We start from the raw sequence: 15,465 nt of genomic DNA, 5'->3' as shown, positions 1-15,465 counted from the left end.
TTTGCATTTTTTTTCATGCTTCAGTAAGATCTTTTGGCTTACCTGTGGCTTCCCGCTTTCCACAAGTGAGCAGATAGCAGACAGTGGTTGAGCTAAAAAAGTACTTTGTGATACTGGGAGAATGTACAAAGACAGGCTCAAAGTGCAGTCAGACGTGTTCACCTCTGGCAAAAATTAAATGTGCTTCCTAGTTTGGAAAGAGGCAAAAAAAAAAAAAAAAAAAAAAATATCATGGTTCAAAGTGAAACCATGGTCATGGGCAACCAGACCATTAAATACAGCTTCAGTGTGGTGACCAACATGCAAACTAGTTACGTACAGAAGCAAATAACAGCCAGGCTGAGCATAAACCCACAACCGAAACAGAGTTTGTGATCTTGCTGCTAAAAATGCCCTGGGAAATGATAGTAGGATTTTTTTGATGTGGACAAGGGGACAGGCAAACTGTCAGTGTTGGTCTACCCTTGGGATCAAAAACCCAGTGCTGATGGTGACAAAAAGGTGCTGGGAGGGGAAGCATAGTGCCCCAGAGCATGGGTCAGAGCACCCCACTGACACAGACTGTGTTGGGTGTGGGTTGGAAACACATGGATGTTTGGTGCACTTGGGACAAATCTGAGCCCATCTGAGCTGTCTTTCCCACAAAAAAGTTTTCTAAAGAAGAAACCAATTCCTAGACTGAGTCCTTCATTGAGAAATTGAGTCCTTGATTGCTCACCTTCTGTGTGCAGAATCTGTTGGAGTTTTGCCCAAGTGTGGACTGCAAGATAGAGCTTCTGTTTTCTTTTATTAGAAAACCAGTGAACTCCAGTCCTGGCCTTTTGGTTGGAGAAAAAAGATCTGATCTAATTCATGAGCTTGACAGGAGGTATTTCATATGGAAGTATTTCTACAGATCAGCCTGTGCAGAATTCCTAAAAATGTCTATATTCTCTTTGCTCTTTGGTTCCTTGAACGACTATGATAGCGTGCTGTAGCCTGCCTTTGTGCCCAGAGAGAAGGGGCTCCTGGAGCCACAAAACTGTGTCTTTTTATTTTTTAACTTAAGCTTCTCTTTGCAACAACACTACTACCATTTCATTGCCAGGTAGGACTTAACCTTTAAACTTAGTCAAGTGTGATTCAGCATTTAATTAACACACTGGAGCATAAAATCTGATTTTGCTGACTTTTAGATGCACAACAGTGGTAGTTTCTCCTGTTATGAGGTAGGTCTAGGTTTTATTTATTTTACAGGTCAGCATGATGGGCCATATCCATGGCTGATACGTATAAAAAGGAATGCAGATCTCTATCAGTAAGGACCTAACCAGAACATAAATGTTAGAGGTTTAACAACAGTCACAGAACATATCATGGCTATACCTTTTCAGACATATCAAAAATGCATTTTGCATATACTCTGAGCTCTAGTGCTTGTATAAACAAGATGTTGCAATATCAGAATGGTGTTAATCCACTTGAATTTCTTGTTAATCTGTTTATATAGGTGCTGTACCATTGTTGTGTTAACGTATGTTGTTTCATGAAAGAAGTCAAAACTGGCTTTAGTTAGCAATTTAGATTGATAACAGCCAGAGAAGTGCATGTCTGCTCTTCAAGATCATCAAGAAATACATTCAGAAAGGGAAGGGGATCAACTTGGCAACCTTTGGAGTTGTCACAGTGCCCAAGGCCTCAGTATAGCTCCTGACATTCCCAAGGCAGCAAGGTCATCTTAAAGACACAACTGCTGTTCACTGGCATTGTTTATGTTAATATCCTGAGAATGACTTGCATATTTGAACCTTATGATGGGTTAATCATTAGTTAGGATCTTACAAAACTGAAATCAGAAACCAGCAATCTAGGAAAATGATAAATTCTCTTATAAACTGTCTGTTTAGAAAATGTAATAGAATGCGGTGTAGATTCATTTTAATCTTGGATAACTTGGATAAAGGGAAAGAGGAAAATTGCAGGAGAGCAACAGAGACATGTTTTAGTGTGGCACAATCTTTTGTCTCAGAAATCAAAATGCTTGATTTTTGTGGAGTGTATGAACACCTATAAAGAGCCACAGTTTGAGTTTCTTTTTCATCCAAAGTGAATGTAGGTGGACCTCTAGTGAGTGGGAACATTGGCAACTAATTATAGGGAAGACATTAGTCTTCTTGTGTGACTTGATAATTTGTCTGACAATTGAAGTCCTTATGTGGCTATATCTCCTTGAAAGCTGTGTTCAGCATCATGTTGGTTATCCACTTCCTGAGCAAGATAGATTGAACTTGTATAGGAAATGGTTGCTGGGACACACAGACTTATGTAAAGAAACAAGCAAAATTAGAGCACTCTCTTTGTTATCTCCCCCCCCCCCCCAAGTCCTACAAAGAATAAAAAAAAATATTTTCTTTCCATTTGCTAGCACAAAAAAGACTAGGGAAAACTCTCATGATTAGTATCCTTTAGGAAGCTCAAGACATGTTAAGTACAAAAAAGTTGCCCTTATTGTAGCGTGAAAAATGATGTATAGAGAGAGTAGGTTGCAGATACTTTGCTTTCCTATGAGGGATGTAGAAAATAGTGCAGTATTTGTTCTGGTCTTCTCTTAGCTGGTCTGCTTTTCTCCCAAGACTTGGTATTTTCAGCAAATTTTCTTCCAAAGGACTTACACTGAGGAAACAAGCAGGAATTCTGCAGGACTGCACATATTGCCAACAGGTACAGTTTAGCCTTCCATGTATAAAAGGACTGTGGTTAAAGGCTGAATCATGCAGGGATGAAAACAATGTGCCATTTCCCCTCGATGGGGCACTTCAGTGCCAGCCTACAGTGCTGCTGCCCTGCACCAGGGACATGCAACAAAGTGCCAGGGGTTTTGTGCATGGGGTGAATGGAAAGCATGGAGAGACACCARTCTCTGTTCTTCCATACACTTTTTCCTTCCACAGTTTATATATATATATATTTATTTATATATATATATATAAAATAAAATATATATTTTGTATATATGTGTATTTTTTTCTTTGCATAGACTCTGAACTGGATGTGAAAAGAAATTTAGGCTGATCCTAGGCCTGCTGGAAGAATGGCGATGCTGGCTGGGCAGGGCTCTGTCCTCAGCAGTGGTGGGACAAGGGAGGCAGGGGGACAGCACATCTCCCCGCAGGCGCCTGCGGGATGCCGGCTCTGGCGCCCTGCTCCCCCTCCTGCCCCAGCTCCCAGGGAAGCACCCAAAAGCCTACCCAGTGCGACAGTCTCTTCTGGGTGACTCAACCTCGCAGCAGCATGGTACAATGAATTGACAGTCTCCATTTTTAAAGAATGCTTTATTCACTACATCCTAGAAATGTACCGTAAAGGGAGCAAGAACTAAATAAACTCAGAGGCTTCCAACAGTACAGAGAACAGAGATACAATAAAACACCTAAAATATCAGCTCTTTCAAGAATAAGGCACACTAGTTTTTTTTGTATATATATATATATTTTTTTCTTTGTATAGTTTGTTCTTAACCTAAAGATGTTCACATTTCAAGTTATTAGACTTACCTCAGTAGTAGTGTACATGAAATGGTTTAGCAACAAGTATAAAGGGCAGAGGCAGGTGGGAGGCTCAGAGGTACCTGGCTGGGAGGTGCCTGGGGGCTGCCAGCCCGGCCAGGGCACAGCTAGCGCTGCCCCAGCGGCACGAGGGGCCAGGACACCTCGGGGCTTGCCATGTTACGTTAGGGTGTCCTTTCTATTCCTGTCACTGGATAAAAAGTATAGGTAAGGTACAGTGAGAGCGGGAGCAGTGGATTACTGACCCGGGACTAGGGGGCGGCAGGGCCCCTGCACTGGACTGTCCTTCCCTGCCCCGGGGGTGTTTGTGCAGAGTGGACGCAGTGCTGGGCTGGCCCTCACCACCAGCTTTTTGCGTCCGGCCGTGTGAAGCCTTAGCCAGAGCCCTGAYGCGTCTCGGGCAGCCATTCGCGGCCCCCGGCCAGGCACCGCCTGCCTCCAGCCGGTGCTGCAGCAGGGCGCGTTTCCGAGGCTTCCCCAGGGCTTTGCCCACGCCTCTTGCCCTAAAAACGGGCCGGGCCCTTGGGCTAAGGTCTAGGTGCGTTTTCAGAAGTGCTGGGACGCACAATAAAAGTCTCCTGGAAAGGAGCATGGAGGGGCAGAGTCCAATTTAATGGTTAACGTCCTCACAGTGCTTTCGGTAATCATTCAAAACGTTTAAAGAGAGCTCAGCTTTGCTGAATAAAAGCACCTAAAAAGCAACTGCTCAATTTTGAGGCAAGAAAAATACACATCAAAGGGCCAATTTACTGAGTTGGACATGATCTGGAAGTGGTTCAGTGGTCAAAATATACCTTTACATGAAACCTCTTCAGCTGGTATTTATACCATAAAAAGGGAATTGTTTACTCATTCCCTGCTTCACATCTCATTTCACTGGAGTTGTGTTTGCAGAGCTGATGCACTTCATAAAATGGGCAAGATATTTCTTTAACATTTTACTATATTTTACATTCACTGCACTACTAAATAAAAGCCTTTAAACAGGCCACAAAACACTGCAATAATATATTTACTTCTTAATAAAACAAACTTTTTTATAACGTCGAAATAAAATGTTTTTGTTTTGTGGTAAACCACATACCATGTAAATTTGCAACATAAAATGACTTTAAAAACGTATATTAAAAGATATTTACAAGCTCTATTTCTTAAAATCATCAGGTCTAATCACTCCCATCCCTGATGTGCATCCATAACCCCAGTTAATGAGAACTGGAATGGAGGGTGGGAGGGAGGCTAGCCCTGTTTTATTAATTCCAATATCACTAACACCCCTAGTACCTCAGAAATTTGTCATGGAACATGATGAAGCTATAGGTAAATAACGCTGTACTTCCTGTTGACAAGAGCAGCTCGGTCTTGCCTCCGACAGCATACATTCTCAGTCACTACAACATATACTTCAAAGAATAAAATAAAGAGCATTTAAAAACAGCCTAGGTTTATACTGGGTGAAGATCTAAGTCAAGACACCTTACGTGAAATACCAGATACTCATTTCTGCATGTGCTCCAAGGCTGAACTGCTAGTAGCTTCAATAAATACAAAATCCAGTTGTTAAGGAAAACTYAGAACCTTTCCTTTACTTAATGTAAGCCTGCTAATCACACTAGGAAGAGGTTTGTGCGATGAGGCTTTTTTCTTCCAAAAAGGCAATATTAGTTATTTTTGATTCCAAATAATAACAAAGAGATTGTATTAATGCCAGCACAAAAATGCAGAGGTCTTGCACATTTTTCAAATTGCACTTTCCAGTATAACTTTTAAATAAGATACTTGTTGTTTCTTTTCTTTTAAAAAATTCTAAGGTATGTAGTCTTTAAATATTGAATATATTCTTCAAAATATATTGTTTAAACTTTCCCTAGCTGCTCAGGTGGGCTTTTTAATATATAGCTGATATATTATTAAAGGCACTACAAAATAGACATCTCTGGAGTGCAGAAGTTACTAAAAAATAACCTTCATACCACATATATATTGAAAATATAACTGCTAAAAAAAAGACCATATGCAATCCCACTATAATGCGTATAAATGCATGTAAGCAGTGGGCTGAATGCCTCGAGGTCGTTTAGAAATGTATGAATACAGGCATGTTAAATTTTAAAAATAGCCTAAAAAAATTAGTGAAAACTTCATGCGTATAAAATATTTCAAACATATTCTTTAACATTCTTCACTTTCAGGTTCTGCATCAGTTTACTGAGTCTAAATGTTACTCTTTTGCAGTAGGTTCTTTCTTCATAAATAGTAAAGTGTTCCTTCAGTGTTTGTTTTTCCTCCAGCCTCTTTCACTGCCAGTCTCAGTACGTCTGGTAGACGTCGTGTATCGGAACCTGGATGGTGGCGGCTGGAAACGCCTGAGGTATATAGCCGGCATATCCTCCGTAAGCGGCTGCCGCCGCCGCTGCCGCCGCGGCGTTCTTCTGTAGTGTGGCTATCGTCGCCGTCGCCGCGGTGGGCGCCGCAAACGGCACGTAACTTGTCCCGTAAATCCCGGCGGCGGGAATTCGCGGCACGTTGGGAGCCATGGTGTACACTGGTGTTATCGGGCGGCCCTGGGAGTAAAAGGTGAGCCTCTTAGGTGCAAACTGCCACTGTTCATGCAGCCTGCACTGAGCAAGAAGATTTTCATGTTCCTGTCGATGTTTCCTTACAGTTTTTAAGGGGGAGAAGGATGACCATGAGCAGGGATCAGGGGCTTGACTAGTGGAAGGACCTAAGCTGGGGGCTGGGAGCACCTTGGGAAAACTCACATGTGTTTGGGCTGCGGGTCCTGGTGTCGGGCAGAGGCAGAGGGTGAAATGAAGGCCTGCGACTGATGCCACGTCCCAGTGTGGGCTCCCTGCTGCTTGGGCATGCGGGGTAGGGCTCGGCACTGCCTTCGAAACCCTGCGCACCTCTGTGTCCTGCTGTCCTGCCCTCATCGTGCTTCATGGCACTTGATTTCCTTCTGCTCCATTTGCATCCTGCCCCATCACCTTTGGCTGCTCATGCAATCGCTCTTAGTCTCCTTTCGCGTAGCCTGCCAGTGTCTTGGCCAGCCTCCCCAGCAAAATGTCACTCCCCCCTTATACTGACTCTTGCTGACTCTCATACCAAAAATCCCTATTTATGGTTCCCACAGCCCTCCTACAGCAGCCTGACTAGTCAGGGATGGTTGTATTTTGAAGCACCCAATGCATGCTGGGCACCATCATCCAGACCCTCATCTACCCTGGCAGATCTTGCTAGCGGGGCTGTGGTGGAGCTGGAGAGACAAACTGCTGCTGTCCACCCAGGCGCTGCCACCTGTTGTCCCAGGGAGAGGGCCAGAGTGTGTCCCCCCACTGGGTGCCCGTGCCCCTAGCGGCACCAAAAGCACCAGGCAGCAGCAGAAACAGGCAGAGTCCCCTCAGGGGCCTGTTGCCACCTACAGCCCCCTCACGATGCTGAACGAGTCAGTGGGTGTCAGCCCTGCATGCACAGTAATGCACCTCCTAGCCTGGCAATGTTGTTTCTGTAGGGGAAAGAAATTATTGTTTCATAAACCTTTTGTGGCAAACATCCATTTTGCACATGATGGGCCTCATACAAGAGCATCCCTCACCCCAGACTGGGACTCGGACTCTACTGCAATACAAACAGTAAATGTTAAAAGAGCGATGACTTGCAATGGTCTGTAGCTACGTAATTGCACAGTGCAACTCTGTAACCTTATTAGTGTAAACCTTCACTTAGATTTTTTTACTGTTACTGTAAAATAATGGAATTCCAACTACAGAAGAGGAGTGATTACCTCATATTCCGCCTAACTCCAAAGGTCTGGACATAACACATGGGTGTTCCCCCATCATGCGCTCTGCACTGCCACGAGAGGATTTTGAGCGGACGCCTGCTCTGGCGGCCTGCTCCCCGCCGGGTGCCTGCGCCTGCGTGTGGCTTACGGTGCTGCGGGACAGCCGGCGCGGCAGGATCTCGGGCAGGAGGGAACGAGGCCAGCAGGCTTCTGGGGTGACCTCTGTAATTCTGCTTAGACATGGCCAGATAATGAGGTGTAAAGGTCAGGGGGGCTGGAGCATAAAAAAATGAAGCTGAATAGGCAATGGGGAGGGGGGGGCTCCAGGCTCCAGGCCCATCTATGGAAAACAAGGATTTAATATGGCTTTATGGCACTTAAAATGCCATACTTAAAAATTTCCATTTGCTGAATGACAAATCTCTTAGGACAAGAGATTGTGAATGAAGGGTTGAAAGTGCATGCCTTGTTTTTGGACAAGAGCTCTATCACTTTGGGGACTGTCCCCTTGCTCCCAGGTTGCATCACCCTGCGGGGAGAGCAATTGTCTGAAGCGCAGATGTCTAAGGTCAGACAGGCTGCACTTTAGAAGTGCCTCTTCCTCTCCTTTGATATAAAGAATGGTTTGCCTTTGGATACAGAGGAAGGTTTGAATAGAAAGGAAGCTACTCAGGTGTAGCTCAGGCATTGGCTCAGCTATCAGATATAACCACTAAGTAGATGTCTGAAGTTATGTGAGATGAATCTCATCAGGCATCTTGGGAAAAGGGAGAAAATAAAGTGTCTCTGTCCCAGGAACATGGCCAGACATCAGGCTTTCCACCTATCTGGCTAACTGGAGCAGAATGCGAGCATTGAACCCACCTGGAAGGGGGGAGGTGTTGAGACGGCTGGTATCACAGCTGCGGCGGCTGCAGCTGCAGCGGCTGCCGCACTGGCTGGGTCCTGCTGGACGGCRATAGGATTGATGATGTGCTCAACTGCATGGATTTTGCCATCTTCCATCATCTTGGCCGGCGGGGCAGCCTGAAACATGGAGTACTGGGCCCCAATCGCGGGGATGGCCACTAGGAGAGACCAGATACATAAAGCTGTTTTGGGCGAGAGCTTCCAGGGCTTCAACTCAAAGAGTGAGTGACCTTCCCACCAGGGTACGCTGGCTCTCCCACCACGGTTATGGGCTGCTCTCGCCACAAGGTGCAGCTGTGTGCACTGGGCACCTCTCCTTTCTCCACAGCCGGCAGCGCGGCAGGAGAGCCCATGTGAACCACAAGCCAGGACCAGTTTGGTGCTGTGTGCTCTGTCCGTGCATTTCTCCTGCTCGGCCCCCAGCCCAGGGCTGCCCCAGGGTGGCCACCCTGATGCCCTGCCAGGCAGCGGGGGCTGCGTGCCAGGCCTGCGCAGCCTGGTCCGGCTGCTGCCATCCTGCAGTTGTAGAAGTTGCAGGCAGCAACTGCTCTAGTCTATATGCTGTCCTTTGGCCAACCCTGCAAAATATCCATTAATTTACTATTCTGCATTTCCCAGGCCTAACTTGGCTAAATACATTTTATCCTGTCTTTCTGCTGCAGGATCAATCTGTTTAATGGCACTAAAAAAAATATTGCTCTTAAGAGGATTTCCTCTCATGCCAAAATAGGACAACATGAACTAATTAAAGCTTCCAGACAAAGGGAAACTGCTCTGGTCATAATGACTGTGAGTTCAAAGACAGTGAATTTGTACATGCTCCTAAACGGAGCTTGGTGGCACTGCTTAGGGAAGGAATGTACTTTGCTGAACATTCCCAATAATCATATTTATAATGTTGTTTTTGCTTCATAATGCACATTTCAGCTTTCAGTTCATGAGCCTTTCAGCACTAAGGTTATTCACAAGAAAAACTGAGCGACTAATAAATGCTGGACTAAGAGGTGATGATGTTTGCATCTGTGTGAGTTGCAGCCAGTATGTCCAAAGTGAAACCAGATTAGCATGTTTTTTTTTCACTGGGACAAAACTTTGGAATTCTGCCTAAGGGAATGACAGGTTCCAGCAAGCAGTATTCTCATTTTAATCATGGAGACTGCAACAAGGGATCTGATCAAATCCCCTCTTTCAGGCAGAGATGTTCCCACCAACAGCGTACTGCTGCTTCCTCAAGTGGAGACCTCTGCATGTGAGCGTTTCTTGTTGTCCTTCGCACCAATTCCACGTGGTCAGCTCAAACCAATTTTAGCACTGCTTTAATTAACCTGCGTAATTTCTCACTGCAGCAAAGGCCACATGCTCTGTTCTGCAGTAACTTCTGGCAGAAAAGCAGGAACAGGCAGCTGGGGTATGGGGCGATGTCTCAGAAGTTTTCTAATTTTTTGTGGAGAGAATGCGTCTCGAAGCTTTCAGGTTATTCTAAACAGTTGTAAACCTTGCAAAGTCAGAACATCTCAACTCCTCCATTCTGGTAATGTGATTGCAGAATAATATTCTTTTAATAACAGAAGTAAGGTTGGCAGGTAATACTTYTTACTAGCTCAGCCAGTCTGGTTGGAAAAAACAGACCAGGTCCTCTGTGGTTGGAGTCTGTGCTGGAACTGTATGAGAGGGGCAAGACCAGATGAAAAACTCTGAATTTGAACATGATTGAAGTGTAGAAACATTTAGACTTKAGATTCAGGCTTTTCTTTGGTAGTCTAATGAATTATGTAGGCCTCATAAATAAATAGTTAAAATAAAGTGCATTTCAAAAATTAGTTTTCAAGCATACTTTAGTAATGCTTGGAATTCCTAAAGTATCTTTACAAATATGCATAGTGGTAATATTTTCAGGGTGTGAGTGGATAGTTTTATCAGGAAGTCTGAAGATAAAGGTAGAATTATTGCAAATCATCCTTTGAAAACTGCTCTCATTTTTAACAGTATTCCTTTTTTTCTAGATCTCTCTTTTCATATTATCTCATCCAACTGTTATGAAGGACTCTTCTTTTCACAGTGTTCATTAGATGCAAGTTATAGGTTCCACTGCAAGTTATATAGTTTCCAGTATAGTATAGTATAGTTTCTAGTATATATAGTATGAAGCATGTTCTAATAAACCACTGCAGCTTTGTTATAACACCACTTAGGTTCTCAGTTACCATTACACAGAGAGAAGAATGAAGAGACCAGAGGACTTCTGCAAGGGGGCTTGTCCTGGTCACCTGAAAGGACCTTCTTCCTCAGGCTGCTTTTCCAAATAAAAATCTTTCCAAACAAGATCTTGAGGAATTTCAGGGCTTCAGCCATCATTGCATTAAGCTAGGAAGGGCAAAGATTAGATGCTCAGGTCCTGCTGGGGATATGGCAGAAAGGAGCTCGCTGCCCCCGGTCTATGGGCCAGCTGTACATAGCTCAGGAGGGGGGAGAGCTCCCCTGCAGTTTGCTGCGTGGCTGCGAATGGGACCCACGCTCTCTGCCTTGCGCCTGCAGCAGGGCTGTCCCCAGGCTGCCGGCGGGGATGGAAGAGCTCTGTGTTGGCGGGGACTTTCCTGCAATGGGAAATCCCCAGGTCCTTTCCCAACCTAGTCACACCCGCAAAATGCTCGAGGCCRGGCTCACATGCCAGCCATGGCATCCCCCTCCCTGCGGGCCGTGCCAGCCCAGTCACATGTACTGACCTGCACCAGGCTTAATGGCCACCGGACTGACGGCGGGTAATTCCAGATTGGGCACCAGCTCGTAGCCTTTTTCTTGCTGCTTTCCTTTGCCTTCGTGGTACCTGCTATAAATGCCACGGCCGGCAGAATATCCCCCCAGGTAAGAGCCTCTGGGGCCGGGGGCTCGGTTGCCGGCTGCTCCTCGCCCTCTGCCTCTTACGCTGCCTGCTTGTAATAACAACAGGAAAGAGGGTGATGAATAACATATAGCAACAGCAATGCAGGGGGTCCTGACAACCTGGGACTGAAACCTGGTGGCATATGCTTAGAAATGAGGCTGCTGAAATTAGTTTGATCTGAATTTTACTGACTTTGCTCATAAAAACAGAGCATTTGGCCTTGCCAGAAGCACCAAGTGGAACTATGCAAGTTTTGCTCTTGACTTTTCTGACCGTTAATAAATTAACCATTTATTCATAATAATATAGCCCTCATGGCCAGTTTTATGAGTATAATATAGACTTCATAGTCAGAGGCTCCTCCAGGGGTGATTTCTATGCATTAGACTTCTAGCTTCTCTCTCAGCTGTCCTCCAAAGGAGACCCAGCCTCTCAGCTGCCTGTGATGGGGCCCTGCAGAGATTGCCCTCACTAAGCTGAATCTGGCCTTTAACCAGCTTTGTCCCCTTATTGATATATTTTTACTAGTGACTTTTGTTTTCTCTGCAATTTTATTAGTAATGTGAATATGCCCCATTTCCAGAAATATCACCTCTATTTGTGTTAGCAACTCCACGTGCGTTACGACAGTACTTTGGACACTGTGATATTAATGTACTCTCTGACGGCTTAATTGTACCTTTAGACTGTCAATTAACTCATTTGTAGTTCATTGTAAGTACAAATCTGGAAACTGAGTTGAGGCTGAAATTTTTGATCAGCCACTGTTAAAAATACTTTTTTTTTATGTGTGTGTGCTTGAAGAATATATTCATGGTAAACTGCCTATTGTATGGAAACACACATTAAGGATTTCAGGAAACTATAATTCCTGTAAGTACAGGATAATTATAATTATAACACCAGTTATAGCTGCTAGGGCTTTTTATGAATAACTTACTTTTGGTTAATTTTTAATATTTATAATCCATAACTAATTAAATTATACATAAATTAGCTTGCACTCATGTGGCCCCTTCTGCTTGTAGTTCTTAATGGTCTTTAAAGGATGCAGCACTGCTACCATTTTAATGCAGAGGGCAAATGATGCCTGGAGCGTTCCCAGTTAAGGCTATCCCAGACAGCGCTCCTTTTGGATGGCCAGCCCTGGGATGTGGGAGGACCCACCTCCAGGCGAAGGCAAAGGATCTAACAGTTTGGAAGGAGACACCAGAGACTGAAGCCCCTGGACTGTGCATTTGCCCAGACTTACTGCAGCACTCATAAAAAGCAGATCACTTTCTTTTCCATCCTGTGCTTAGACTTTTAGCTCATTTTCAATGCCTCCATTATACTGGTTTGAACATTAGCAATTATTACTACATAAATACAGTCTGCACAGTCATAAATTAAAATGAGACTGATCATAAATACAGCAAAAAGAACTATAAAAGAGTGTTTAAGAAAAAAATGAAAAGCACCAGCTGTTATCTGGCTCAGACAGGCTTTGGGCCACTCTTGCCTGAAATCAAACCTGCCCATCACATCCCCTAATTGTGCTTACTAACCTTTCACAAAGTAATCTCTGTTGGGACCGATCAGGGCATTGTACGGATAGCCGTAATACGCTAGTGTGTACGGATCGCAAGAGTAAACATAATTGGGTTGCTGTGTTACTTCAGGGGTTGCTGCTGCCCCTCCTTTGGCTGCTTTCTGGTAGCGAGTGTATTGCTCCTTGTCTACTGGCTTGGCCAAGGTAACTTCCAGGCAGGAGCCTTCCAGTTCAGCACCATTAAGGTTGTTCATGGCGTGAATGGCGTCTTCCCTGGTTGTAAAGTGCACAAAAGCATAGTCACGTATTTTTTTCACCCGCTCGACACAGCCAGGGTTAAACTGCCCAAAGACCTTTTTAATGGTGTCCTCTGTGGTTTCAATCATTAAATTCCTCACATACAGGATTTTAACAGTCTCCATGACATCTTCATCCACGTCTATCTCTGGTTCTGCCCAGTCAACGGCAATTTGGTGTCCCCACAGCTGGATCCTTCCAGGCATGAGTTTCCTCCTGGCCATTGCTGCTGCTCGATGGCTCTCGTACTCCACAAAGGCGAAGCCTCTGTTCTTCATCTTGTCTGCCGCGCTTGCGTACACGATAACATCCAGCACACCTTCCGTCACCTTGGCGATCTCTTCCAGGATCTCCTCTCTCTTCTTCATTTTGGGAATGCCTCCGATGAACAGCCGGCAGTTATCCACACTGCAGCAAACCCCGAGCAGCCTGCCAGGGCGGATTTCGTAGTTGTTCAGTTCCCTGACAGCCCGCTTGGCCTCATGCTTTTGTGTGTACATCACGAAGGCATAACCTCGGTTCTTCCCGTCAAAGTCCATCATCAGGCGCATTTCATAGATGCGGCCGACAGACTCGAACACGGGGACGAGTTCATCTTCATAGACATCACGGGGAATTTTGCCCACAAAGACTTCGCAGCCGCGAGGAGGGTGCAGGCCCTCCCAGCCGGGAGGGGGACCGCCATACTTGCGTTGCCCGTTCTCCTGAATCATACTATATCCCGTACGCTCCATGAGCGCCAGCAAAGCAGCCTCGTTAGGCGCACCAGCTACACCTTCAGGTACTTTAGTAGTAGCCATGTTGGAGGAATCGTTGCTCATCCTTGCAGTGGAGTCCTCAGCAGTCATGATGTCAAAATCATTCAAAGCCTGATAAAACCTAGGCACAGGAGGAGGAAGAAGGAGGACGTGTTAGAAGCTGTTAGCTACCACCAGGATCGCACCTGCTCTCTTTTGTCTTCCTGCAGTTGTTCTGCAAGTCCTTTTTTCAAGCCGGGAATAAGGCTGCAGAAGAACAGGAATGAACTATACCACCCTGAACATTTTACTGCAGGGAGCGGTGCAGCGAGGGGAGAAGGGGGTGAGGCCTGTGGCCCTGCAGCCTCGATTTAGGGACATCCCCTCGCTGAGGCGGTACAAGGGGAGTACCAAGAGCTGCTGCTGTGGGAGGCTGAAGTCACATGAACAGCTGCCACCAACCACTTCAGATCCCTAGGGGGGCTTGTCTCCTCTTTGATGGGTAGGAAGGAATTAGCATCAGTTTGGGAAAGGGGAGGTGCTGTTAGATTCCCACCTCCAGAGCCCTCTTCTCCCTCTAAGTCATTCCTCAGCTGATATTTTTACTCCTGAACAGCAAAGTGCTGGCTCCATTACTCCACAGGGAAAGGAGGGGAATGCACATGAAGCGCCAGGTGTGACTCCCTTTCAATACCAACTCCTAGCTCCTGTAGGCTTTCAGAATAACACTTGAGTGGGAAATAATAAATACTTTTTAAAATTTGGGGAAACAATTCTTGTTCTCTTGTGCAAAGAGCACACTGGCAAGCTTCTGAGTTGCCTGCCCTTTGTGGTATAATGTCTAGCATGTTTGTCTCCTTCATGATTGCAACAGGACTTCACAAAAGCTGAAAAGAAGCACTCCCTTATTACAGGCCATTTCCTTTAAAGCGATCAGTCAGCACAGCCTTGCAAGTTGGCAAGGGAAAGGCAAATTTCTGAAATCTCATTCTGCATTCAAGTACAGGGAGAGGGCAGGAAATACAGAAATACAGAAGAAGGATTAAAATGCTAACTGCTACAACTGCAAGATAATGAGATCTCTTTCTGAACACAATTAAAAAAACAGACACTTTGGGATTCTGAGAATAGTTAATTCATTGATTTTAAAGCTGGAAAGGACCATCAGACCATTTAATATGAGTGACTGTATATGACATGGACCATTACATTTTATTGTTATTGGCATATTGAGTCCTATAACATTTATCTGAGTAAATCATATCTTCCAGAAGACATCCAGCCTTGATTTTAAGGCATCAAGAGCTGTATGTAGTCCCTACCACTTCCCTTTATGGCTTGTTTGGTAATTACTCTCTCTGACAAACAAGTGGGCCATATTTCTCATGAGAATTTGTCTGGCTTCTGCTTCCAGCTAGGATTACTTGTTAAACCTTTCTCTACTAGATTAAAGAGTCTTTCAATACCTGTGTCTTTGCCTTATGATGATATTTAAGCTGTTCAATCAAGCTGCAACTCTGTCTTCTTTTTAATAAACCTTTCAGACTGAAAGTCTTTCCTGAAATCTTCATCAACAGGCATTTTTTTCCCCTAAAATTGTTTTCATGGCCCTTCCCAAAGCACTCTATTTTTTCACCTTTTTTTTTTTTTTTCACCTTTGCTGCACTCAAGGATAAAAATCATCCCTCTCTCTTCTCCCCACTTTTCTCTCTATATAGCAAAGGCCTATTTCTCCACACCTTCTCACTAGCAAACAATACTCAGTTCTTCGTCCACTCTAG

General features: G+C 44.9%; 1 protein-coding gene across 2 annotated transcripts in view; it reads right to left on the bottom strand.

The window, feature by feature from the left end:
• Nucleotides 1-3,353: 3,353 nt before the first annotated feature.
• RBM47 (RNA binding motif protein 47) overlaps nucleotides 3,354-15,465 on the bottom strand; it is an 87,339-nt gene continuing 75,227 nt past the window's right edge. Inside the window, exons 2-5 of one of the 2 annotated variants that reach the window (XM_026088116.1) lie at nucleotides 12,667-13,826; nucleotides 10,962-11,168; nucleotides 8,194-8,396; nucleotides 3,354-6,109 (exon numbers count right to left, since the gene is read on the bottom strand). In XM_026088116.1, coding sequence (XP_025943901.1) covers nucleotides 5,855-6,109; nucleotides 8,194-8,396; nucleotides 10,962-11,168; nucleotides 12,667-13,795 — 1,794 coding nt within the window. In that variant the 5' untranslated portion in view covers nucleotides 13,796-13,826 and the 3' untranslated portion in view covers nucleotides 3,354-5,854. Of the gene's footprint in view, nucleotides 6,110-8,193; nucleotides 8,397-10,961; nucleotides 11,169-12,666; nucleotides 14,116-15,465 lie in introns of those variants that run through there. The other variant, XM_026088115.1, reaches the window with a different exon arrangement.

This window comes from Apteryx rowi, unplaced genomic scaffold (assembly GCF_003343035.1).
Source record: "Apteryx rowi isolate R43461 unplaced genomic scaffold, aptRow1 scaffold_751, whole genome shotgun sequence".
Classification (NCBI taxonomy): Eukaryota; Metazoa; Chordata; class Aves; order Apterygiformes; family Apterygidae; genus Apteryx; species Apteryx rowi.
This window is presented reverse-complemented; position numbering and strand designations above follow the sequence as displayed.